We start from the raw sequence: 26,759 nt of genomic DNA, 5'->3' as shown, positions 1-26,759 counted from the left end.
GTCCAAACCTTCTTGCCTCTTTAACTTTGTCTCCATACTATTCAACCTGAACTGTCTGATGTACCCATTTCAAATCTTGTCCTTTATGGTCAGTCCCAATGAAAATCTTAACATTAGATCAGACCAAATTAAAGAATGAAAATCAATTATATTAACCATGAGAATGTATTAACATGAGTGTATTATCAGACTAAATTAAACATGGCAGTACACTTATTTGGTACTTAAGCACTGTCTTGGACAAATGGTTTTGGCAAGCAGACCAGTTGATGTTGGATCCTGAAGTCAATCCCACAAGGCGGAATAATCAAGAAGTTTAATGCAAAAATGTTTTATTAACGCAGTATAATTGCAATGTGATTACCTTACATCATTTAAAAAAGAAACTCCAGTGCAAGATACATAAAAAAGAAAGGAAAAAGGAAAGTCATGTATTATTTATCTACTGAAAACTTGTAATTTACATACGTTTTGGCTAGGCAAACACCCGACCCTTTTTGAAACAGTGCATACCGATAAAGATGTTGTATGCCTCAGAACTCTTCCATTCGTTTATTCAACATTAATATGAACTAGCTGATACCAGAAGCTTCTTCATGATCTTGTAGATGAGCAGCTTTGACCACTCTTACATGCTCAGTTCCTTCAGTACCTTTCTTGGTACCTTTTCTGTTATGTACTGCTTATTTCAAACCTCCACACAAAAATACAGTGGGATTCGCTTCTAGGTTCTGACTAACCCTACATTTATTCTTTGTGTGCTCTTTTCTTGTTTAGGATCATTATCCTGTAAAAAAAAAAAGTCCACATCTGCTTCAACCTAAGCTTTCAGACACATGGCCTCACATTACCTTCATGCGCCCTTTGATGTGAATTCATATTTGGATTGTTCATTATAAGCTGTGTGCTCCCAGAGGCAGTGAAATAAACCTAAGCCAGAACATTCTCGCCACAAATTGTATGAGGTTACATTGCCCCCCAAAATTGTCTTTGGTCTGGAAAAAAAAACAATCAAACCATGTTTACCGTTAGTGTAAGCAATGAACTCTATTTGTGCAGAAAAATTTATTCTAAAAGCCCTTGCCTTTGCATCTGTGTTCACCGACAAAATGTAGTTTTACTCTAAAATCCTCTTAGCCAAATTCAACCTTCCATGCAGCTTGATTTTATTCACTCTCTCCCTGATTGCAGAAAGATGCATTTTGACCCTTACAGTTACCTGTAGATGCTGATATAAAATTTCTGGCTTTTTAGAGACTCTTTCGAACATGAAACAGCAAACACTTTGGTGTAATTCGATGGAGCGGCCAATCCTGGACAAACTGATAGTTCTTTACATGTATAATACTACTTATTGTGGGATTATTTATTTCAGATAATTTGGAGATCTTGTTTAAATCACCTACCAGACATAAAAGCATACATAATAATTTTTCTAAAGGCTACAGAAATCTCTTTAGGTCTATGTACGATGACCACACAAAATACATAAACACCTCACCTTGTCACAGGTCATAGTCTGTAGGGATGCGTTTAATTTTCATACCGTTTTTCAAGATTTAAACAATGTCCTTTTTATATGTGAGCTTATAAAATTTATTCACAGGGACTGTATCAAAGAGGATGAAGTGTTTGCTTTTTCAAATAATGAAATGAAAAATGTTGAAAAAAATCAGACATAGATTTTTGTTTTTCTCGTGTCTGTAGCACTCTGTGAATCAAGTGCAGCAATCTTTAGCTCAGGAGCTCTCTGAGACATTCTTAAATTTGTTTACAACTTTACAAAACATGTTTCTTGAAACATTTGTCTATAAAAGTCCTGATAATTGTGCATTAGCGTTTTTGTTGTGTCAGTCTACCGTCATATTCTTCACATGGGCTATGAAGTGCACAAAAAACAAGATCCTGTGAAATTCATGGCTGACAAAACTGACATTTTGCTCAGGCCTGTTATTGGGCTTATGCCATTTGAAGAGATTAAAAAAAAAGTCAGTGAAGGTCTCCAACTTGGTGTGGAAGGGTAGTAGTTACTGCACCATCTTTGGTATTGGGTTTGTATTTGCCTTTCATGAAAAAGGTCAGCAGCTCGCCTTTCCCTTTGACATATATGGGCCCTCTTCGGATAAAACGAAAGCCGTACTCCTTCAGGATGTCATAGCAGTCCTCTACAACCTGAGGTCCAAGTAGAACATAGCATTTAGAAGAGATGGACACAATAAAAAGGATGCTTAAATTTGCTGCATCTTTGGTTTTGGGAACGTTTGGTTGTGCTACCTGAATGTTTCCCATCACTCCAGTTGACTCCATTCTGCTCGCCACGTTGACCGCGTTGCCCCAGATGTCATAGTGAGGTTTACGAGCTCCGATCACTCCGGCCAGAACTGCTCCTTTATTTAGACCTTAAGGGATCAAAAAGGAGACATGAACACATGTGCACATTTGCAGTTGGACACTCAGACTCACTCTCAGGTGCAAACACTGACCGATTCGTAGCATAAAGTTGTTGAAGGACTGCTTGTTGAGGTTGTTGAGGGTGACTTTCATGGCCAAGGCAAAGTCTGCCAGGTCAGCGAGGTGCTGCCAGCGCTCAATCAGCAACTGGTCCTCTGGCTGTAGACAACCAGTAAATAGCTCTTATAATTATTAGAATAATCACTTTAGATAAAAGGCTTCAACAGATTGGTATAGACATATAATGCTGATAGATTATCACACCTTGCGGTTGCCATATCCATTTGTGTTGCTTTCCGGTGTGAGGCCTGATGCGGCCATGTAGGTGCTTCCAATCGTCTTGATCTTAGTAATGCACCTGAACTCGTCCCTGTCTAATAACTGGTGGGGAAAGTGGACACTGATTAGTTTTACTTCCTGGTGTTAAGTTCATGCTTTGAGGTCACGTTTAGTTTAGTGTACGTTTAGTGTGCAACATTGCCAGAACTCACGCTGTCAAAGTCGGAGATTATCTCATTGAGAATCCTCAGACACTCAATGCCCCCGTTATTGATGCTCTCCTCAGTGTAGAAATCAGAAAAATTGGGGATGGATGCAAACATTACCCCTATTTCATCATACCCCTGGCTGTACAGCTCCTATACAAAACAAATGACTTGTTGGGTCATAAAAAACAGTTTTTAAGCTTATTGCTACTAATATGTAATTATAAGATGGGCCACAAGATGGCACAGTACAGCATCACCTGCGGTACCTTCATTACTTTAAGCTGCTTTTGAACAACTGTTTCTGCTGCTCACACAGAAGGTGTAAGCTCAAATGGTTTTAAATCGCAAAATGCTGTTTAATATGGCTTCTCCTCCATTCTCACTCATGTTGTTTTCTCTCCCTGACTCCTATGGTAACAAACTCAACATATATACCTCGTCTCTTTTTTTAGTGCCCAGAAAGTGTTTTGCCACATGCTCTGGCAGCATGTTGGTGACCAACGCTTCATTCCAGCGTCTCATTTCAAAGACTCTCTCTTTCTGATCGCGCACGCCAATCTTCCACAGAAATAGTTTCCTTGACTGTTGCTCCAGCTGCACACAGACACGCAACACAGACAGAATTAATGACATATTTTGAGAGAAACCTATTATGGAAAAATTAGAATTTTGTTGAATAACATTTTCTTGTTCTAACCCTCCGGGTGTTACATAGATGTGACACTCACGTGGCGTGCAAAGAAGTAAAAGCCAATCATCATAACAATAATCATCACTGTCATGAGGTACTTGGATGGCACTATCAATGTTCTGAAAATACAAAAGTGGGATACCATTAGAGACAATACTGTCATTAACAGTGCTGAAAAAAAGTAATTGGCCCCTTAACCCTTAACTGGTTGTGCCACCCTTGGCAACAAGACCTGCAATCAAGCATTTGCAATAACTGGCAAAAAATCTTTCACATCACTGTAGTGAAATTTTGGTCCAGTCTTCTTTGCACACTTGTTTTAATTCAGCTACACTGGAAGGTTTTCAAGCATGAACGGCCTGTGTAAGGTCACGCCAAAGCATCTTAAGACGATTTATGTCTGGACTTTGTCTAGGCCACTCCAAAACCTTCATCTTGCTTTCTTTGAGCCATTCAAAGGTGGATCTGCTGGTGTTTCAGATCATTGTTCTGCTGCATAACCCAAGTGTGCTTGAGCTTCATGGCAGGAATTCATGGTCAGACTTCAGGATTTTCTGGTAAAGAGCAGAATTCATGGTTCCATCAGTTACAGCAAGTTGTCCAGGTCCTGAAGCAGCAAAGCATCCCTGGACCATCATGCTACCACCACCATGTTTGGTGGTATGATGTTCTTTTTACGAAAAGTGTTAGTTTATACCAGATGGAACAGGACTCAAACGTTCCAAAAAATGTAACTTTTGTCTCGTCAGTCCACAGAATATTTTCCCAAACTTCTTGGGGATCATCAAGATGTTTTTTGTAAACTATGAGATGTTCTTTATCTTCTTTTTGGGTTATTATTACTCAAGTTAGCATTGTCTAATAACTATTAAAATTTGTTTGATCATATGAACTATGTAAGTATGACAAATCTGGAACAACCTAAAAAAAACAATAAGGAGTCAACTACTTTTTCACAGCACTGTAAACACAGCAGCAAATCCAACCTAAAGCAAAACACCCAGAATAACCTAAAAGAGACATCTATCGATGATTAGTCATTTCTCACCTGTAGGAGGCAAACTGCATGTAATCATACAGATCATATAGGTCCCGCCAGCTGTAGATATTAACGGCTCCAGTTGCTGTGACAACCAGCACCATGAGGCCTAGTTTAATCAGGTGGCTCACTTGCACCAACATGGTTGTTGCAATGAGTGACATCACAGCCATGAAGCTGTAGTGCTTCGGATTATCTGCACAGCCTCCATCACCGAGCGACTCCAACATTGGACCAGACGTGCTGTTGAAGATCCGAAGGGATGGAGGTGCACAACTTAACTGCAACACAACGAAAAGAAAAAAATCCACTCACTCCAACTGGCAGAAAAATTGACAACTTCACGTTTTGAGCTAAAACTTGTGCCTATGTCGAGAATAACCCGAATACGACAACAGTAGTAGTAGTACTTCATTTTCTTCAAAGGGCGACTGTCACTTCTACATGACAGCCTAGCAGAGAAATGAACGCTCTCTTTAGCATCCGCTATTCTCTTCAGCTCACAAAGGCAGCAGCGTGTGTAGCAAGTTGCTCCTATGGGGCTGTGACAAATGAGCCAGCAGGCAGCAAGACGGACAACTAATAGACCCCACTGGGATCATACTGTCAGACGCATAAAAGGCAGCGATAGTCTGATGAGGACAAAGTAGGAACACACTTATGGAAAGTCGAATGCACACACACTCAGATTGGGAGCTATGATGTTGTACATTAATCCCAACTGGAATTTCCTGGAAACTGATTGTATGTGTTTTCCCGTTATGACATTAAGTTATATAACGAAATGACAAAAAAGTTCATCCATATTGCCACGATTACGGACATGCACACATGCAGTTTTACCAAGTTTCTTGAAGTCGTACCATGTCAGCGATCACAGCCATGGTTAGAACAAATATGCTTGCCATGGCCCACGTGTTTCTCGCCCATCGTGTGCGATCAATCCACATTGAGAAAGACACCAACCTCTTGGAGAACATCTGTGATAAGAAAATGTTAAAAAGGTGGCCATCTTTTATATAGTGTAGTGTAAACTGTAGAACTTTCATTCTGTCCTGTGTGACAATAAAATCAGTACTGCTTTGAGAAAAATTCCTTATCAATTGTAAAAACCAATCAAAATGCTAAATATCACTTAGCTAAAGCCCTGCGAGAATAAATTTTTTACAGGACTGAATTCAGTGCTCTGAAAAGCTAAGTACACCCTTAATGCTTCCATAGGACTTAAGACCTTAAGAAGCAGCAAAGTGCTGCAAATCAAATGCACATGATTAGCAAGTGTGAGCACCTCTATAAAAGCAGAGGTTTCGTCAGCTTGCTGATTTGGAGCATTCAGGTGTGTGTTAACACAATGGCACAATCTTTCCAGTAGTGGACGTCCCAGCAAATTCACCCCAAGGTTAGACTCTGCAATTCTCAGAAAACTGCAAAAAACATCAACAAAAAACCAGGAGCTACAGTACATCTCAGACTCTACAGATCTCAGTTAGCATGTTAAAGTTCATGAGAGACCATTTAGAAATAGACTGAACAAGTAGATCTTATTTGGAAGGGTTGCCAGCAAAAAGCCTCTTCTCTAATTGCAACTTAAAAATAACACAAAACTTCTGGAACAACATCCTTTGGACTTTTGGACATCAATATGGAGATGTACAGCTGTATTGCACAAGACTATATTTGGCAAAAACCAAGCACAATATATCAGCATAAACACCCCAACTGTCAACCACAGTGGTGGAGGAGTGATGGGCTTGTTTTGCAACCACGGGACCTGAACACCTTGCAGTCACCGAGTTGACCACAAACTCCACTGTATAGCAAAGTTTCTAGAGTCCAACTGGGTTGTTCAACAGGATGATCCAGGCACAGCAGCAACAGAAAAGCTGAAAAAGAAAAGAATCAAGGTGCTGCAATGACCTTGTCAAAATCCAGACTTCAACCTGACTGAAATGCTGTGGCGGGACTTTAAGAGAGCTGTGCATGAACAGTGCCCAAGAACCTCAATGAACTGAAGTAACATTGTATAGTAGAGTGGGCCAAAGTTCCCACCCAATGATGTGAGAGACTGATAACATCAGACTGTTACTTCAAGGTATTGTTGCTAAGGTTGCTCTAAAACCTATTGAATCATGGGGTGTACTTAGTTTTTCACATCACCATAGTTTTTAGGCTCTACATTATTGTTAGAGAGCTTTGAACATACTAATCAAAGGCATTTAGCAATTAATTGGTTACCATTGTCGACAATTTACAAAAAAATTACGTTTCCTTTTTAAAAAAAAAAATTCTCACCCTGGGGAAGATGGCTGCCAGGGAGCATACTGTGAGTATTAGCAGCAATACCTGTCCTACTGCGAGAGTCACATAGTTCACAAACAACCTAGAAGGAGAAAACACATCATCAGACAACGTCCTACAATTTCTAATAAATTATCATGTGCTATCACTACAACAATACATTGGCCAAGGAGTCAGTCCCAGCTGTTACAGGGTGAGAGTCGGGGTATACCCAGAACAAGTGTATAGCAGGGCTAACACAGGGAGACAGACAACCACACATGCTCATACTCATTTAGTATCACCAATTCACCTAACATGGAAGTGTTTGGACTGCTGGAGGAAACCGGCACAGTTACACGGAGAACATGCAAACTCCACATACAAAGGTCTGCTGGGAGGTGATGGTGCTGCACCGCTGTGCCACCCATGCTATAAAGTGACACATACATGATACATAAACTCACAGTGGGTCTATGAAGACCTCCATTGCTGTGATGAAAAGGAGTACGATCATGCAGCAGGAGAAGGCCGCTCCGCTCCTCCTCTCCTTCTCTGAGGAGTAGTGGTCCTCCAACTTTCCATCCACAAAACGGAGAGAAACGGGGTTGATCTCATGATCCTTCATTCTGTCAAAAATGCAGTGAGATTTAGCAGGTAGAAAAGAACATTTTGAAGGACATGGATACTAAAAAGGGGGGATGGGACACCGATTGAGGAGATGCATGTGGGTTACTTCACTGAGTTTGTTTCTTTTCAATTCCTGGAACACCGAATCCGATTTCTATGATTTAGTCTTTAAAATGAATCCTTTTATTGCACTTTTTCAAATTAAATTTATTTAAAGTTTCTTTTTTCTTACATTTTTTGAGTCTCTCTCTCCAGCAGCTCCTGCTGGAGTCGTCTGTTGATGGTTTGTTCCTCGGCTCTGTTAGTCATCTAAGGTTGCCAGTAATGCAAAGAGAAACGCATCAGATACAGACAACATTACCAAGTGAAGCTTTCTCTTTTATAATTGAAAGAAATAATTCACATAATTTATCTTTTTATAAACATATAGATAGGCCTTACTCATGTATACACAAGTAACAACACACTTTAATCTTTGGTTACTGAAATGATGACCGGCAGCTGTAATTCACCTCCTTTTTAGACTCAGTAGGTGTGGACTGTTGTGAGACTGCATTCCCATTGGATGCTGTGGTGTTGATCAACTGTTTGGAATTTCTATTGGTCAATGTACCAGGTGTCTGAGGAGGAGAAGCAGATACAACATCTGTTAATATTACATCAATAACAAAAAATGTTCATTTAATTGATTTGATTTATTTTGTATGGGATAAAGGAACAAGACACTCACATTTCCATTGAGTCCATTGGCTTTCTGCTTAGGAACTAGAACTAAGTAAGTGTCAATGCCTTTCTCCAGCAGGTACTCACACCTCTCTCCACCATTCCCCGGCTCCAGGTCAAATTCCCCATGCAGACTGTCTTTTGTGGTCTGGGAAATATGCACTCTCCTAGATAGCATACAAAACTGTGAATTTTAGAAAAAAAAAAAAGAACTGCTCTCAGACACACACTACGCAGACACCAAGGAAGCGCACAATTTTCCTACCCAGGAATCCCTCCAGATTCCATTTTATTGGCCACAGTGACATCTGTGGACCAAACATCAAACTGCCAGCGTTTCTGCCCGAGTACTCCTCCCAGCACGGTGCCGGTGTGGACGCCCACGCGCATGTCAACCTCTGTTTGTGTCTTTTCTCGAACGTACCTAGACCATGAGAGAAATCAGGGGGTCACTGGAAAATTAACTGTTGCTCATATTGTTAAGCAGCTTTAAAATTTTAATTGAGCCTTTCCTCTCTAGTTTTTTCTCTCTATGTGGTGACTTCCTTTCTCCATTATTTTGTCTAAGCTTTTTTTTTTTTTTTTTAATTTACAGTTTTAATTCTAATGTTTTAATAATAATGTTTTCATTGTGTTTTCCTCCCCTATTCCTAATTAGTAAAGTCACTACTTACGAGATGGCTTTTACCATAGCCAGGCCCATCTTTATAGAACACACGGCATGGTCCTCCCTGAAGTCAGGAACACCACAGATGCAATAGTAACAGTCTCCAAGAATCTTAATCCTCAGCTGATGATGTTCCTGTAATGTGAGATCAGACACGGATGTTTACCTCAATAACAGAAAGGTACTGATACTATAACTCAGACAATCCAATAATGTCATTTTATAGTCTCATAAACACTTCTCAGAACATAATTCAGAAAAAAGATGTTTGTAGAAATCAAGAAATTGTGTCATCTCATCGCTTTGTCTGGCAGAGTGGCTTGAGTTCTAATTCACAATATGCAGTGGTCGGTTAGTTTATAACTTTGAGAACCGCTAAGACTTTAAGTAAGGGGTGAGTCTGCTTCAATTGACAGGTGTGCACACACAGAGCTGTAGCTGATGACTGTCTGCTATTAACTGGACCTCTACACACTGTGTATAGCATTTTCGAGGAATTATCTGACAAATAATATTACTTCTTGTGTTGTACAAATCACCCAAAAGGTTTGCGCTTCAGTTTTGGTGAGCATATTTTTCATATTTTATAAGCCTGTTACTTAGTTAGCAGTAATTAGCATATATCTGTATCTGCTGTATAGTTTATGGATGTAGCCTGCTAACCAAACTTGTTAGCCCTCGCTGATGACTCAGCGTATACCCATTTCCAAACCAACATGGTGGCAGTCAAAACATTAATGTTGAGGTTTTAAAATGTCTAAAACCAATGGGTGGTGTCATGGTGGCTACTAGCTTTACAGAGTCTGTCTGTGCACATGTAGCAGAGTAGCATTCCAGCCAAGCAGAAACTGGGTGCTAACTACAATGGAGGCTAGAGAATAAGTTATTAATGAGGTTGTTACACCAAGTCAAGCTAGCATAGAATTTTGTTACATTTCTACCAAAAATAATTCAGAAATATCCAGTAGTAATATTTCTTAACAATAGACTCACTGACAACTTTATTAGGCACAGCCGTTCAACTGCTTGTTAATACATAAGTTCAAATGGAGCATCAGCATGGAGAAAAAGTTTGATTTAAGTGACTCTGAAGGTGGCATGGTTGTTGGTGTCAGACAGGCTGGTCTGAGTATTTCAGAAACCGCTTATCTACTGGGATTTTCCCACCATCTTTAGAGTTTACAGAGGAAAAAAAGAAAAATATCCACTGAGCAGCAGTCCTCTGGACAAAAATGCCTTGTTAGTTTTAGATGTCAGATGACAAACAACACATCTCTGGAGGCACAACAGATCTAACCTCGAAGAAAACTGGACAGCAGCAGAACACCACACCGGGTGCCACTGCTGTCAGCTAAGCAGAGGAAGCTGAGGGTACAATTAGGCTCAACAAAAAGACTGAGAAGTTGTTGCCTAATGTGATGAGTCTTGATTTCTGCTGTAACATAGGGCTGGTAGGGTCAGGATTTGGTTTAAATAACATGAACGTATGCATCCAACGTATGCATCCTTGTATTGTTAGTGTAATGGTATGGAGGACATTTTCTTGCCAATCTTTGTGCCCTCACTACTAATTTAGCATTCTTTAAACTCCACAGCCCACTAGAGTATTGTTACTGACCATGTCCATCCCTCTATAACCACAGTGCACCCATCTTCTAATGGTTGCTTCAAAGAATGTCACAAAGCTCAAACAATCTCAAACTGGCTTTTTGAACATGCCAATGAGTTCACTGTACTCAACTGGTCTCCATAGTCACGAGCACCTTTTGGATGAGGCAGAACTGAAGATTTGCAGCTGACAAATGTGGATCAAATGTGTGATGTTATCATGTCAGTATGACAAAAAGTCTCTGAGGAATGTTCCAGCACCGTGTTGAAACCACTCTGATACTCACTGCTGCCAGTTTATCAAAGCGAGCAAACAGTTCATTGAGCAGCTTTACAAGCTCCTGGGCGCTGCAGGCTGAGGACAACTGGGTGAAGCCCACAATGTCTGCAAACAGGATGCTGCAATAAAAGTGGATGATTAAAAATAATGTAACACTTTCCTGTTGCAAAAAATATTGTGAAACAGATGTTTGATCAAATTAAAAAGTCATTTTTTTTAGTGATCCAGACCTAACGTTTTCATGGCGGTACATGTACATGGTGTTGAACTGCTGCTGCTGCCGGACTTCGTTCTGATTTGCCTGGTTCTTCATGCCCTGCAGCATCTCATCAGCAATGTGTTTGGGCAGGATGGACAGTAATAGTTCCTCCTACATAGAGCAAGATTTGAAAGAAGGTGCGAGATGTGAGAAATAGGAAAAGAAAAGTCATCCCTATTTCTGTATGTGTAAAGAAAGTGTACAAATTTACATTTTATTTTCCTCTTAGCTCTCAAGAATCCCGTCAAGTGGTCAGATATGTCCTAACTGGCTGGTTGTTTTCCATCTTTGACCCAGTCTCCCACTGAAAAGGCACGGTGGGAATACTATCTCTCCTCTGTCTCTTCCTTTTGTCTTTTTGCCTCCCCATCCGTATCCACACGTCCCTCGCTTTTCACCATCTTTTCCGCCCCTTTTTCAAAGAACTCTCAAGAGTCTGCTGTCTTTGTTTTGCAAATAGTCACAGGCAGGCGTGACAGTGTCTTAAAGGGAAGAATTAAATGCTTGGTGACAATAACTGCACATTTGTATCATCTTTCAATCTGTGATGATGGTGAGCAATTGCCAGTTTTTTCGCAATTTGCGATTGCTGTTAGATACATTACCGCCGTTTCTTTAATTTAACACCTCTTCTAGCTGAGATAAGCCTTCATAACAGATTAATATTGATGCCACAGAAGGTAAAGCATGGCATAGTGGCTGTAAGGAACACAAAAGAGCAAGCTTAAAGGATTTACAGCAAAATGGTGACCTGAATGCAGCTTGAGGTTTGATTAAAATGAAGAAGTAATAAACAGGCTAACATATAATAAAAAGTGTAAAAACATAATTCCTTTTTAAAATGCTTCATTGGGAAACATGTCCTCATGTCTGTTGGCTGGCAAAGTGCTAAAGGGACCTTATTGTGTCAGGTCCCTGACGGTGGCTGCGCTGGTGAAAACAACCGCCTCTCTAACAACCTATTAGTCCTGAGCTGAGCAAAACATCCTGTAATTAATCAGTGTGTTGCATCTCACCCTTCTATTTGTGTACTTGTGCATTTGTGGATTTGTTTGGCCAAAAATAAGAAAATGTGTTCGCTCACCAAAGAAAATGTGCACGTGGGTATGGGTAATATACCTGCTGAGTGCTCTGCTCCTCCAGTGTTAGTTTCACCTCCAGTGACTGACGAGCTTCCAAAAATGCTGTCCTGTACTTCCTGTCTGCCATGTAGTACGACATCACACCCACTATGATGGCACACAGGTACAGCACCACGTTGGCTAGCAACTGAAAAAGAGGAGAAAAGTGCCACAAAAGTGTTTGTGTGGACAATAATAATATGCATTATAATAAAGAGTATATTTATAAATATTATTATAATTTCATCATCATCTCAACTGCTGAAATGAATTTACCAAATATGGGTAAACAAAGCATTTATCTTAGCTTATATATAAGAGAAACCTAACGTGTGAATATGATGTGTGTATATATTGTATTTATATATGTTTATATTATTTCTACATTGAAGTGGATGCCAAATTTCATTTTTATTTGAGTAATGTACTTTTCAGTGACAATAAATTGAATCTAATCTAAAGATCAGTTTGTGGAAACTGACTTTTAATTTTTAGATACAATTTTGTTTCCAAATTGCTCAAAACAACATTATTTGGGATGTAGTGCAATCACACATGGTGTATTCATATGCACTCTCATTATAAATTGAGACTGCGTTTAAAATAATATTATATCTGACTTGTATATATTTACCTTTGGGGCCCTAAAACCAAGTGTGGCAAAAAGACAATAAATGTGAATGGAAGGAAATTAGTTTGCATTAACAAAACACTGCACAAAATCGAAAAAACAAAGGGGTTTTATTTAACGCAGTGAATTATGAATTTATTTACTATGCATAATCCAAACCCACTTTACCTGTCACACCTCTCCACTTGGGTATTAGGCCCTGAAACAGTGTGAGGCCCCTTAAATTTTGCACTGTTTGCATAATGGTCTTACTGTGGTGCCAGTGCTCTAGCCTGGTGAAGGGCTGGTGCAGCCTAGTAAAAAGAAAAACTTACAACATGCATAAATTTGGGTCCTGGATGGGAACCACTGCCCTAGAATCAAATGTACACACAGCTAATATCGCACTTTCTGCTTTTCTTTGTTGTTGTTGTTGTTTGTTTTGCATTCACAAACGTTTTAAAGTCCTAGCTGCTTTATTCCTTGTGAGTTTACCAGACATTTACCTGTCTGACCAGCATCGCCCCCTGCGCGCCATCCTTAAACTTCTGAGCCACCGTGATCCCCAAAACCAGAGTGTGAATCCCGCACGAGAGGACAGCGAGGAGAAGCAGGGCCACCAGGTTCAGTGGCAAAGTTAGAAAGCAGGAGAAAATGAAGAAAGTCTGCCAGCCCACCGAGTCACTAGCATGTGGGAAGCGCTCGTAGTTTAGTCCCATGTAACACAAAACATGCACGGTGACCATCAGCCACAGTATGTAGGCCACTGCTCCGCGCCACACAGGTGATGCGGGGAGTTTCTGCAACCAGCACAACACGTAGAGCGCAACGTCCGCAGTCAGCCCCACAGCTGCCACCACCACCATCGCCAGTTTGTCCTCAGTGTACACAACCGCACACATGATGATGACGAAGCTGTTGAAGAGAGCGGCGAACATCACCAGCACTAGCAGGTTCTCCTGTCTCTGCCGACGGAAGTAGTTCTGATAGAGCCTTTCCAGCGACTCGGGGGTAAAGGTGAGGCGCACTGCGCGGGGCAGGCAGCGGCAGCAGCTGGACTGCACTACGGTCACTTCACGCCTCCGACCCACGTCACGGCCCGGATCACTGGAAACCTGGGCCGAGTACTCCACCGAGTACTCTGCAGACTGCTCCGTGTCCATTGTGCGGACCCGGTTCAGAGACATGCTTCTTTGTTAAAGGTTAATCCTCTTGGTTAGTGGAATACTGTTACAACACTAATGTGAAAATCCACGGAAAAGTTGTGACGTGCCCCATTACTTTTTGATTTTTTTTGCAGCTGACCGCATGATCAAAGTTTTCATGATTTTTAAAGGCTCTTCCAAACGAGACAAAAACATTTAAATCAGAAAATAACTCCATTCCATTCTTCAGTTCAGTCCCACCATGAAAAGTGGCTTACCTTTTAATTTAGAGTTAGTGCCTTCAAATACAAAAACACATTTAAGATAGAGGAGATTCTCAGAGCCTCTAGTTCCCAAGCAGGTGAAGTCTCGTTTGTCATTGTTGTAGATCTACTAAATCAATATCAATGCAAAATATAATATTTTCAGAGAGACTTCTGTAAGCTTTACTCTGGTTACTTTTATCTGCCTAAACACATCAGTTCTAAGATGCTCTTCCGTCTTCTGATCATTTTCTGTCTCTCTCCTGCCTCCCCCCTTCTCTGAGTGCTTCTGTTACTGTTGCTAAGACGAAACCAAAGAAACTGCCAGCGTGCAGTCATGTCTTGGGAAATGTGGCAGCGATGCTGTGAAGAGCTTAGAAAAAAAGAAGAAGAAAGAGGACGATTAAGGTCACTGAAATAAAAAAAAAAGGAAAGCTTTCTAATGTTTTTATTTAACACTGGTATCCACAACAGCACGTTAAAACACAAGCATTTTATCTGTATAACAGATACCATGCCTTATGACACTGGATTTAATGTTTTTGCCTCAAGTTTTTTACTTGCAAAAATGCAACACAAGAACATTTACAGACAGATGTAAACTTAGGCGTCAATCAGTCTCTGTGAGCATTTGTGGTTGGTGGTGATTTTCCTATCATGCCGCTTAGAGCGCTCCCCAAAGCCAACACTATGGCCGTTAGGACTCCCACAGTCCCCAGTTTCCCCAGAGCTGCAGTGCCCAGCGCTGCAGCCCCAAGTGCCCCGGCTCCAATAGGTGCTGCTGCTGCGGTGACCGTTTCCATGCCGATTTCTTTTATTAGCACAGGCCCCGTGAGGAGGCCCCTTTGCAGATTCACCTCAGTGTGGAACGGGCTCTTTGGTGCACCCAGAACAAATGCCCCTACCGCAACAAGGGTGACTGTTACAAGTTCTGATGCGGTGAACGGACTTGCTTTAAGTAACTGGCATTCTGCTGCCACAACTGCACCGATGATGACAGAACCTAAAACTGCTAAAGTTGAATTCCTTGACTGAAATGCCCATCTTGCTGCAACACTTGCGGCTCCAAGTGAGACCCCTGCAGCTGTGGCCGCCCCTAGCGTCCCTGCTGTGCTGCCTCTGGCCCCTAGAGAGGAGCTCCACTGCAGAATGGCTCTCAAAGCCACTGATGTCATTATAGCAACTCCCAAAGCGACCTTTCCAGCCACCTCTGGACCCAGTCCGACCATGGCCACAGTTCCCAGGCCAGCTCCAAGCAGCGCCGCAGACAGATAGGCCACCCAGAGGACTGACTGCAGCATCACAACAACCTGTTCTTTTGACCCGTCTACTGCTTCACCTGCCCCTAAACCCACAAAAAATCCCAGAATCCCCACAAAAACAGAGTAGAAGAATATTCTCTCCAGCAGTTTGCACCCAGTTTTAGATTTGGGTCTTCGAGGGACTGTTAGTAGCCTTCGAAGGACAAAGAGGACAACGATAGTCAGAATCATGCTAATGAGTCCAAAAAAGGCTCCCAACTGTCCATACACTACACTGAGGTATAGAGTGGTGAAGATGATCAACAGAGCTGTGGTCATGTCGTTAATGTTGGAATACGAGTAGACGAAAAGGACCAGAGCACCTTGCACCACAATGTAGATCCACGGTGGAAGGACGCCCGCTAACAATCCAGTAGTGACAGCACCTACCACAACAGAGGCTCCTGTTGTGGCCTCTGCTAACCAGGGCAGTCTCACTCCAACTTTACTCAACAGTGTCATCACCATGGCAGCGAGGAGGAAACCACTTCCAAGACATAAGAGTACCGAGGTGAACACGAGGCATGCCATCACTACTGCAACACCAGTGGAACCGGCCCGTCCAGCAGCCAGAGTTGCAACGTTAAGCAGGAGGCCATCTTCAGTCAGAGTGGGTTCAACTGCAAATAATGCAGCTTCTCCGAACACAAAACCTGCTGCTCCACTTCCAACGAGGGCTGACACCACACCAAAAACACCTGAAATAAAAAAGGAGTTAAGTCAAGTACTGTCTACTGTTTTACACTTGAAAGCAAATGTAAGCACTTCTAAGTATATGCATTCAGTTTGTATTACTCTAGTAGTCATCTGGAATAAGGTTTCCTTTCTAGAAAAGTGTTTTCATCCCACAAAATTTTACCTGACTTCATAAAACATAAACAACCACTAGAAACTAAAAAGGGATTTGTTCCTCATTACATTGCTTCTCTGTTATATTTAAGAGGGGAAAATAGAGTTGTAGTCAGAAGTTGAGATCCACTTATCATGGGCAAGCATGTCATAATCATTTTGGGTTTGTAATGATTTCTTAGACTTTCTTTTTCCAGGGTGTAATTATTGAGCAGCATACATTATTAATGACTGCAAATACAAGAATTGGGTGCACAAGTTTGAATTGAAGTTTGAATCTCGAGTCCACACAAGGCAAATATATACATACACAATCATCTTTTAATAAGTGGTGCTCAACGTCTTTACTTGAGAAGGTAAAGGCTTATCAACTTCTCGTTGGTGATCATGATTGACTATAACAAGCAATTTCTGTTTTCTAGCTTAAAAAGGATTTCAGAATTCACTGGATTGACAAGTTGAGGTCTGTTAAAGCCATTTCTAAACAACCTCAGATTTCAAGTTCATCAGCTCAAACAATGCTATTTAAGTATAGAGTAAAAAGTGTCACCACTTTGCCAAGGTGTGAAAGAAGACCCAAACTGTCACCCTCAGATGAGAGGAAATAGGTTAGGATGTTCAGAAATAACCCAGGAACCACAAAGGCTCAAGCCTGCCATGAACAGGAAACTGCATCACCAGTGTCACTATCCACAGTGAAGCCAGTTTTACATCACCATGGGTGAGAAAACCCTGCTTCAAAAACTAAAATTGGCATCTGCCAACATGGACAAGCCAAATGCCTTCTGGAGGCAGGTTTTATGGCAAAACGAGATAAAGACTGAGATATCTGGCCATAGGGCTGTTCGATATAACGATATATATCGGTGATGATATAAAAACATCTATCGTTTGATTTTACGCTATCGTTTGTTTCGTGGTGTTGCAAAATAAACTGTTTACGACAATATTTTTTTCATCGTTCTGATGGTCACTGTAGTGGCTATATTAATTTCTTAAAGTTCTCTCTTTCTCTTATATTTAATATAACCACACTACTGACGGATAAGCGCCTGTTTTTATGCGCGACGGTAACACCTTCGCGTGTCCGCTTGTATATGTTCCACATAAACCTTTCACAATAAAGCTCAAGATCCTGTTGAGACTTTTCAAAATAAACTGAATCACGTGAAAGAGCAGATTATTTACGGATGAGAAGTAAAAAAGAGCCGCCAGGTGCTAAAAAAAATAAACCAAACGTTAGAACAGGCAACCCGCAGCACGCCGTGTAATAAATACAAAGAAAACGGCGGCCGTTACAACTTATGTCTAAAAATGTATCGTTTCATGCATCTGTTAAAACACTCGACTCCGGGTAAAGGACGCGCAGCTGGAAACACTTCACGCAAGTCGAGCTGCCCGAGATTCACAGAATTTACAGAAAATGTTAAATTTTTGTGATTTATATCGTTATCAGGACGATAGAATTCTTATATCGGGATATGAGATTTTGGTCATATCGCACAGCCCTATCTGGCCACAGTTACAAGACACATAATTGGAGGAGTAAAGGTGAGGCTTTCAAGAATGCTGTACCAACTGTCAAGCACGGTGGTGGTAGCATCATGATCTACTGCCAGTGGTACTGCCACGTTGCACAAATCGGGTGTTCCAACTGGACAACAATCCGCAAAACACACCAAAACTGGTTTCGGAATGGATAAAGCAGGCTAACATTAATAATCTGGAATGGTCTTCTAAAAGTGCCGACCTCAACCATGTCAAAAATGTGTGGACTATGCTTGAATTCCAGTTCTGTGTCAGTAAACCAACCACCTGAAATGAACTCTAATTTCTTCATAAAGATTCAAATATCCAGCCAGAATTGTGTCAGAAGCTTGCTACCAAAAGCATGTGGTGGAAGTGTAATATTAGTCGAGATGTATGTATATATATTTGAGTTTGTATGTACTTTTGACTGTGTGTGGATCTGAGAAAATTCAAAAGAACATTTTGTACTCAATTCTTGTTTTTAAAAGTTGTTAAAGATGTATGCTATACAATCATTCCACAGTAGAAAAAATAGTTCAAATGGAATCTTCATAAGCCCCAAATTACCATGTAACTCATACCCATGATGACAGTGATCACAAATGCAGGTTTGACTTCACTTGTTTATCTGACAGCTACAATTTCAGGAAGTTGAAACTAGGAAGTCTGTTTATTTCAGTTGGCCCATTATTTGCAAGAGGTCACCACGGGTGGATTAAATGCTATTATTTATGTGTAATGTTCCACATTTACACTGCGATACTGCAAGTTTGCTAACTTGTATGCGGAGATTGTTCTGCACATGCGCAAACCAGCTCCTGTCACTTTAAAGGGAAAATGAAAACGAGTGGACGACAGCAAGTTGAAACCAGGAAGTCTGTTTAAACGCAAAAAAGGACAAAAAAAGTTTCAACAGACCAGCTACCCACCCTGAAGTCTATATCAATAGAGACCTTTTTTTTTTTTTATTTTTTTTTACCAAATGAGAGATATTAAACCCTCGTCTGCAATTGTTTTCATTTAGTTAGCTCTGGAGCATGCCTGCAGTTTTTACATCCGTGTGATATAACCATTGGGTCCAGTACATAAAGGTAGCTGCTGTATGGATTTTTAATATACTGTTTAAACCCCTGGTTTATTTAATTTTAAGTAGTATCTTACCCAGGCTTGCGTCTGCCATGTTTCCCTGTGTAGCAGCTCACAGGTTTCACCGTTTCCTGTTCGATGTCACGTTTGACACACCGTGGTCTGAGCCAATCAGAAAAACACAAAAGCTGCGCGTGTCAGTGCGTCACCCTAATAGTCCAGTGTAAAAAAACAAACAAAAAACAAACATTAAACAACTGTAACATATACAGTAATATACAAATCTTTTGGGCCATCTTTTATATTTTGCTTCAAAGCAGCCTGAATTTCGTCCTTTTTTAAAGCTTTCTAAACGTTTTTCAGAATTTTTCTTTGTACATGAGCTACAGCAGAACGCTGCTGCAGGATTTATCATCTATGAATTTTTAGCAACTTTCGAAGCAACTAAATCCAGGTTTTGTGGTTCCAAATTTTGTATTCCAAGTGCTCTTCCTGCCGGATGTGGATATGTTTACATATTTGCTGTAATAATTCTAATAATAGAACTTCCTCTCTGAGGAAGAAGCAGTAGTTATTTTGTTCATCACATATGGACATCACCAGGATTGTAACTCCAAATGAGAGGTGAAGGCTACTACAATCTATGGCTTTTATGAAACAACATTGTAAGAATGATTTGATAACATTTAACATCACCTCATTAAACATAAACAGTTCGAAACTGGAATAGGTGGGGTTTTTTTTGTTAGATCAAATTAGCTACAAAACTGAGGTAAATAAACCGCAATTACAGGTCTCCCCGGCGGTTTTTCTCTCTATTGCTTCCTGGTTTGTGGTCAGCTGATAGGGTTCCTTTGTCACGTGGCCCCCACTTCCTTGTCATGTGTACTTTTTTGTATATTCCCCCACAGTAGGACCGAGCGGATTTTCTTTTATCACAGTATTTATTTAAAGAAGTGAGGGAGAGACCAGAGCACAGAATCGGACTGCAGGAGGCTGAGCTCTTGGTCTTATTTGCTCTTTCTAGCTTTCAGTTTCCAAGAGCCGTGATCGGACTTCAGTGAGTTCAGCTTTTCATTTCATACATTTATTCAGCAAATCCCTTCGTTTAAATCATTTAAACGTGTATTAGATTCCCTGCGTTTTAAATTGCTAGAATAATTGTTGTCTATGCCAGATTAGTTATACGTAATAAGCTACCGTCAAGTTAGTGTTTATAATACAAAAAACTCGCTTGAGATCGAGTGTTGCGTATTTACAAGAACCAAATGACGATCATGTTGCGAACAGCTTTTATATTCTAACTTTTATTTAGCAGAACATCGTTTATATAAGCATGTGATTTTTATTTGGTCATCTGACACAATCAGTTTATTTCACTGGTAAGTCATCGAGCAGGTTGTTTTGCGTTCACACCCATGTCAGGTGATTACTCGTCAGGTGCTGCAATCATTAACCTGTATTTGCCCTTTAGTCTTCTGGACGTACTCTTCTGGCTCATCTTTGACACACTGCACTAACATCTGATTCAGCTTGTAATTTTGTATTTGCAGAAATGCATGTTGCAGTGCTCTTGTTTGCCTTTGCGCTCACTGGGACCACTTTGGCCCTTGACAATGGACTGATGAAGACCCCTCCCATGGGGTGGTTGGCATGGGAACGATACCGATGTGATATTGACTGTGAAAACGACCCAAAGAACTGCATCAGGTAAGCCAAAATTTTGAATGTGTACCACCAGGCTTGATTGTATTGAAAACTTAAAAGGTATTTAGGTATTATAACTATAATGGTCTAGTCTCAGTTTTATAGCGATATAATAACAGGATATAACAAAAGCCAGTAGAAGCAGTCGGTTTGAACAGAATATCTAATAGATATGGTAGTGCTCTTTACACTCTTTACACTCTTATCTTCAAATAGTCAGATGTCTATTCTTATTAATGTACAGAATTCACCTGCTTGCTGCCACTACTGCACATTCACCAAATGTATATACTATATATGTATATATAATGTTCTTCCCCCCCCACCCCACCACCATTCTTGCACATGTCGAGGAGGATGTCAGGTTACATTCCATTAATAATAATAATAATAATAATGGATACTTTATTGATCCCCATGGGGAAATTACTTGTTTTTCTCTGCATTTGACCCATTCACTCAGTGAAGCAGTGGGCAGCCCACTAAGCAGGCGCCCGGGGAGCAGTGTGTAGGGACGGTACCTTGCTCAGGGGTACCTCAGGGTAGCCGTTAAGTGGATTCGAACCGCCGACCTTCCGATCATGGGGCGACCACTTTACCTACTGAGCTATCCCTGCCCCAGCCCCATTGTGTGTTATACAAGTATAACTATGCATGTGACAAATAAAGAACCTTGAACCAGTATCAGTGTAAATAGGAATGCGATTGAGACAATTATGAAACATCTTTGTCCTTCTTCCAGTGAAAATCTGTTCATGGACATGGCAGACAGACTTGCAGAGGATGGCTGGAAGGAACTCGGCTATGTCTACGTGAACATAGATGACTGCTGGTCTTCCAAACAAAGAGACGATCAGGGACGGCTGCAGCCTGATCCTAAGAGGTGCAGTATTTGCTGCGTGAGCACAAAGACCATTGTAAACATATATCTGTTATTGGCCAACAGTCAGTGAAGTAGTGTGACAGTCATACAATCATGTGAAAAGCAAAACACAGTACTCAGGAGATTGATAGCAGGTATGTTTTAGTGTCAGCACAAATATGAATTTTCACTTCCCTGGAAAGTGCAAAAGGAAATTGGGTTACAGGATTAAAAAAAAATCATGCTGTGGTTACAAAATGAAAGCTGAAGGCATTTTTTAAAATGTGTGTGTTTGATATTACTCTTTCAGGTTTCCAGGAGGAATCAAAAAGCTGGCACACTACTTGCATAACAGAGGCCTAAAGCTGGGCATCTATGGGGACATGGGCAAACTCACATGTATGGCCTACCCTGGCACACCACTGGATAAGATCGAATTAGATGCTCAAACATTTGCAGACTGGGAGGTGGATATGTTAAAATATGACGGCTGTTACTCTAATGCCATGGAGCAAGAGCTGGGTAAAAACACAAGACTGAACCTTTTCTGTGTGGATAATAAGATATTGCTGATTGGACCTCATTTGAGATCTCCTGTTCACTGTTTTGAACAGGTTACCCTCTCATGTCAAAGGCTTTAAATGCTACAGGGCGTCCCATTGGCTATTCCTGCAGCTGGCCTGCCTACCAGGGTGGGCTGCCACCTAAGGTACGATTAAAATCCAAAATACTTTTTGATGTTTTGTTCGAATCCTGTTCTAATACTTAGTATTTGCTTCTTCACTATATGAAACTGATGCGTGTTTTTAGGTAAATTACACTCAGCTGGGTGAGATCTGCAACCTGTGGCGTAACTATGGTGACATCCAGGACTCTTGGGACAGTGTACTGAACATTGTTGACTGGTTCTTTGAAAATCAGGACGCCCTGACACCTGCAGCAGGTCCTGGAAGGTGGAACGACCCTGATATGGTTTGTTCAATTGAAATTTCTTACTGTCTCCCCAAATATAAACATATTTATTATAATAATAATAATAACAATAATAACAATAATAACAATAATAATGGGGATTTTAACCACGCGGACCTGAAATCTGTACTTCACAATTTCCACCGTAATGTGAAGTGTGCTACCAGAGGAGATAGAACGTTGGACCAGGTGTACACCAACATGGCGAATGCGTACAGAGCCCAGGCTTATCCCCACCTGGGTCTGTCAGACCATCTCTCCCTTCTGCTACACCCAATATACACACAAAAGATCAAGAGCACTGGGATTACAACCAAAACCGTGAGAACATGGCCGCAGGATGCTATTCCGATGCTTCAGGACTGTTTCCACTGCACAGACTGGGATGTATTCAAGGTGCAGGACACTGACAATCGTGTCGCATTGGACAGTTACACCTCCACTGTCTTGGACTACATCTGTTTCTGTGTGGACAATGTAACAACTTGGAAACGATTCCGTGTGTTCCCTAATAATCCACCCTGGATGACACACGGAGTTCAACAACTTATTCGAACAAGGAACAATGCTTTCAAATCCGGGGACCAGGAGGCATACAGTGCTGCCAGGGCCAACCTGAGAAGAGGCATCAAGACTGCCAAGCAGCAGCACAGGAGGCGTATCGAGGCCAGGTTTGAGAACAACACAAACCCAAGGCAGGTCTGGGAGGGCATCAGGGCTATCACGGACTACAAAAGAAGAACACCATCACCCTCAGCCGACAGTTCTACTCTGGCTGAGGATCTAAATCTCTTTTATGCCCGTTTTGACAGGGAGAACACCGACCCTGTCCTGTCCCCTCTCCCCTCAACCGACCCTGCTCCGGTCCTGAGCACTCATGAGCTGAGGCGTGTGTTCCGGAGCATTAACACCAGGAAGGCGGCCGGGCCGGATGGAGTGCTGGGCCGGGTGCTAAAAGACTGTGCTGCGGACCTGGCGGACGTCTTCACCTCTATATATAACACCTCGTTGTCCTGTTCACTGGTACCATCCTGTTTCAAAGCAGCAACCATCGTTCCCATCCCAAAACAGTCAAATGTCACATGTCTGAACGATTTCAGACCTGTGGCACTCACCCCCATTCCCGCCAAATGCCTGGAGAGACTGGTCATTAAACACATCAGAGCTGCTTTTCCACCATCCCTGGACTCGCACCAGTTTGCATACAGGGAGAACCGGTCAACCGAGGATGCGATCGCCACAGTGCTGCACACATTACTGAAGCACTTGGAACACAGGAACACCTATGCACGGCTCCTCTTTGTAGACTACAGCTCGGCTTTTAATACCATCCGGCCATACAAACTCCGTCCCAAACTCCACCAACTGGGACTTAACTCCTCTCTGTGCAACTGGATTGTGGACTTCCTCACTAACCGTAGACAGAGTGTCAGAGTGGGTAAGAACACCTCTTCCACCCTTGTGGTCAACACCGGTGCCCCTCAGGGGTGTGTCCTGAGCCCTCTGCTATACACTCTCTTCACCCATGACTGTATTTCCTCCTGCGCGTCCAATCTCATTGTTAAGTTTGCAGATGACACTACAGTGCTCGGACTTATATCCAACAATGATGAGACAAACTATAGGACAGAGGTGCAACAACTAGAGTCATGGTGCCACGACAATAACTTGGTCTTAAACACCAAAAAGACCAAGGAGATCATTGTAGATTTCCGGAAGAGGGGTCATAACAACCATCTGCCTCTCTTCATTGGCAGTGAGGCGGTGGAGAGGGTGAGCAGTTTTAAATTCTTGGGGGTAACTGTGACCGAGGACCTGTCCTGGGGCAACCATATCACCTCAGTTGTACGGAAGGCCCAACAGCGCCTCTACTACCTGAGGAGACTGCGGAGCGCACACATTCCCAGATCTCTGATGTTGAACTTCTACAACTGTGCCATCAGCAGCGTTCTGACGTATGGATTTCTAGTGTGGTTCCCCAGCTGCACCAAGGCCGATCAGCAAGCACTCCAGCGGGTGGTGAAAGAAGCTGGCAGAATTATTGGAACAAGTCTGCCAGAGATCAGTAATATCTTCCCCACTCGCTGTCTGAGGAGGGTGCACAGTATCCTGCGGGACCAACATCACCCTGCGCGCCACCTTTTCCATCTGCTGCCCTCAGGGAGAAGGTACAGGTCTATACAGGCCAGAACATCCAGACTGGCCAACAGCCTGTATCCACAGGCTGTGAGGCTCCTGAACTCTCTGCCCCCCTCTCACGGACAATAACCATATCCAACTTCTTAATAGCAATGAACTGGTCTGCATTGGTGCATCATATCTTTATTCTCTTCCCCCTCCTGCCCCCCCCTCTCTTTCTTAAATAGATAACTATCATATCTGATATCATATCTCACAGTACAATAATATTGAATGGGTTGCATTGTTGTATTTTGTCATGTTTCTCAGGTCTTTGTCTGAATTTCTACGAACATTATTGCTAAGGATTGTCTTATTGCATTGGAGTCACACTGGGTTAAATATGTACACTTGGGTTTTAAGGGGTATTTATTATTTTCTTCTTTTTTTTGGGTTGTATGGAAGCCCCAAACGCAATTTCATTGTTCTTGACAATGACAATAAATAAATAAATACTAAATACTAAATACTAATAATAATAATAGTTACAAAGTGCTTTATAGAATAGCATAAACAATAGAAAAGCCACATATACATGTTTCACTTACAGATACATGAACAAATACAAAATCTACCATATGATCAGAGATTCATTCCAAACCAAAAGCTCAACTACAAAAACGGATTTTAAGAAGTTGTTTAAAACAAACCACAGAATCAGCTGGCCTGTTAGGCTGAGGAAGGCCATTTCACAGTTTGGACACAATTACCTCACAAGCACGATCACCTCTGGTTTAAAAATCAGAGCGAGGGGCAGGTGGAGATGGTGTTTAGAAGACCAGAGAGGCTGGCTACAGTGATACATTCACAGAAACTCTGCTATATAAGCAGGAGCCTGTCTATGTAGAGCTTTATATAAATAATAAAATGATTTTATATATGTCTATATTTACTGTCTCTGCTTACTCTACGATTTGTTTAAGCCTCTTCAGTGCTCTACATATACATTTGTTGTGCACAAATCATTGGCTACACCTCCATACTGAAAGAGATATTACATGTACTACAGACTACAGCCTCCAATTTAATTCTTTGGTGTGAAAATTTTTAATCTTCACAGCTGATTATTGGCGACTTTGGCCTCAGCATGGAACAGTCTCGTTCTCAGATGGCTCTCTGGGCGATCATGGCGGCTCCTCTTTTCATGTCTAATGACCTCCGTACCATCTCCAGCGGTGCCCAGAGCATCCTGCGGAACGAAATGGCCATCAGCATCAACCAGGATGCCCTGGGTATCCAGGGAAGACGCATTGTGAAGGTGAAGCACAATTTAGTAGATACATTTCTTTTTTAAATGACTCTTTTTGTGGACTTTTGTGCAATGTTTTTTGTTTCATTGTTCACATTTTTTCTTTCTCTCAGGAGAAAAGTGGCATTGAAGTATTCTGGCGCCCCCTGTCAAAAAATGCCAGCGCTTTATTGTTCTTCAGCCGTCGTACAGACATGCCCTATCGCTACACAACTTCCCTCAGCAAACTCAACTACACTGCAGGCAGCTACAAGGTATGTGTTTATAGACTTAGGAGGGATGTGTATCGTGTTTCGACCTGGTTCACTCGGGGTGAGAGGGGTAATTTTGGCAAGCAAGGTTGACTCAGACTTCCCTGTTTTTGAAGTTTCAAAGTTAACAACGTAAAACAGCACTACAGAAAACAAACAAAAAAATCCAAGAAACAAACAAACAAAAGATTGAAATCTTTTCAAATATTATAGCATTATAGCACGGTACATGACTCAGTCTTTTATTAAATGGTAAATGGCCTGTATTTGTACAAGAATTAGCGTGAAGTAGCTTGACAATATAAGTGGGGGCCTCTCCTCGTAAGGCCATGACAGTACGAGTCAAGATTTTAAACTGATATCTGAAACTAACTGGAAGTCAGTGCAGACTCTTTAGCAATGGGGTTATATGAGAAAATTTGCGAGTTAAAGATAAGATAAGATAAGATAACCTTTATTAGTCCCACACGTGGGAAATTTGTTTTGTCACAGCAGGAAGTGGACAGTGCAAAAGTTATGAGG

The 26,759-nt window shown here is 41.5% G+C and overlaps 3 protein-coding genes and 1 long non-coding RNA gene across 4 annotated transcripts in view; 2 read left to right on the top strand and 2 right to left on the bottom strand.

Moving 5' to 3' along the window:
- Nucleotides 1–351: 351 nt before the first annotated feature.
- Nucleotides 352–14,548, bottom strand: adcy3b (adenylate cyclase 3b). Its single transcript, XM_085381285.1, has 20 exons — nucleotides 13,351–14,548; nucleotides 12,233–12,382; nucleotides 11,085–11,224; nucleotides 10,862–10,973; nucleotides 8,974–9,101; nucleotides 8,565–8,723; nucleotides 8,307–8,466; nucleotides 8,089–8,196; nucleotides 7,809–7,885; nucleotides 7,414–7,575; nucleotides 6,962–7,049; nucleotides 5,533–5,649; nucleotides 4,679–4,950; nucleotides 3,668–3,749; nucleotides 3,375–3,533; nucleotides 2,943–3,089; nucleotides 2,716–2,832; nucleotides 2,484–2,610; nucleotides 2,275–2,399; nucleotides 352–2,172 (listed from the first exon to the last, which is right to left on the bottom strand). Exons 1-20 carry the CDS (start codon nucleotides 14,029–14,031, stop codon nucleotides 1,990–1,992), a joined length of 3,294 nt encoding a protein of 1,097 aa, XP_085237411.1. The 5' UTR covers nucleotides 14,032–14,548; the 3' UTR covers nucleotides 352–1,989.
- Nucleotides 9,245–12,033, top strand: LOC146651966 (uncharacterized). Its single transcript, XR_014907493.1, has 3 exons — nucleotides 9,245–9,530; nucleotides 11,177–11,250; nucleotides 11,343–12,033. It is a non-coding gene; the product is annotated as an uncharacterized LOC146651966 (long non-coding RNA).
- Nucleotides 14,549–14,684: 136 nt separating the features above from the next.
- LOC146651964 (uncharacterized) lies at nucleotides 14,685–19,842 on the bottom strand. The gene is made up of 3 exons (XM_085381286.1): nucleotides 19,715–19,842; nucleotides 19,094–19,228; nucleotides 14,685–16,251 (listed from the first exon to the last, which is right to left on the bottom strand). The coding sequence occupies exons 2-3, from the start codon at nucleotides 19,110–19,112 to the stop codon at nucleotides 14,867–14,869; spliced, it is 1,404 nt and encodes a 467-aa protein (XP_085237412.1). The 5' UTR covers nucleotides 19,113–19,228; nucleotides 19,715–19,842; the 3' UTR covers nucleotides 14,685–14,866.
- Nucleotides 19,843–19,919: 77 nt separating this feature from the next.
- Nucleotides 19,920–26,759, top strand: part of LOC146651963 (alpha-N-acetylgalactosaminidase-like) — a 16,607-nt gene continuing 9,767 nt past the window's right edge. The window contains exons 1-8 of the mRNA XM_085381287.1: nucleotides 19,920–20,078; nucleotides 20,572–20,728; nucleotides 21,468–21,608; nucleotides 21,898–22,109; nucleotides 22,202–22,296; nucleotides 22,398–22,559; nucleotides 25,798–25,995; nucleotides 26,100–26,240. Coding sequence (XP_085237413.1) covers nucleotides 20,574–20,728; nucleotides 21,468–21,608; nucleotides 21,898–22,109; nucleotides 22,202–22,296; nucleotides 22,398–22,559; nucleotides 25,798–25,995; nucleotides 26,100–26,240 — 1,104 coding nt within the window. The 5' untranslated portion in view covers nucleotides 19,920–20,078; nucleotides 20,572–20,573. The remainder of the gene's footprint in view (nucleotides 20,079–20,571; nucleotides 20,729–21,467; nucleotides 21,609–21,897; nucleotides 22,110–22,201; nucleotides 22,297–22,397; nucleotides 22,560–25,797; nucleotides 25,996–26,099; nucleotides 26,241–26,759) is intronic.

Source organism: Rhamphochromis longiceps, linkage group LG15 (genome assembly GCF_057381845.1).
Source record: "Rhamphochromis longiceps isolate RC_006_pf linkage group LG15, R_longiceps_female_GT1.1, whole genome shotgun sequence".
Classification (NCBI taxonomy): domain Eukaryota; kingdom Metazoa; phylum Chordata; class Actinopteri; order Cichliformes; family Cichlidae; genus Rhamphochromis; species Rhamphochromis longiceps.
The sequence above is the reverse complement of the archived record's forward strand: the minus strand, read 5'-3'. Positions and strand labels throughout refer to the sequence as shown.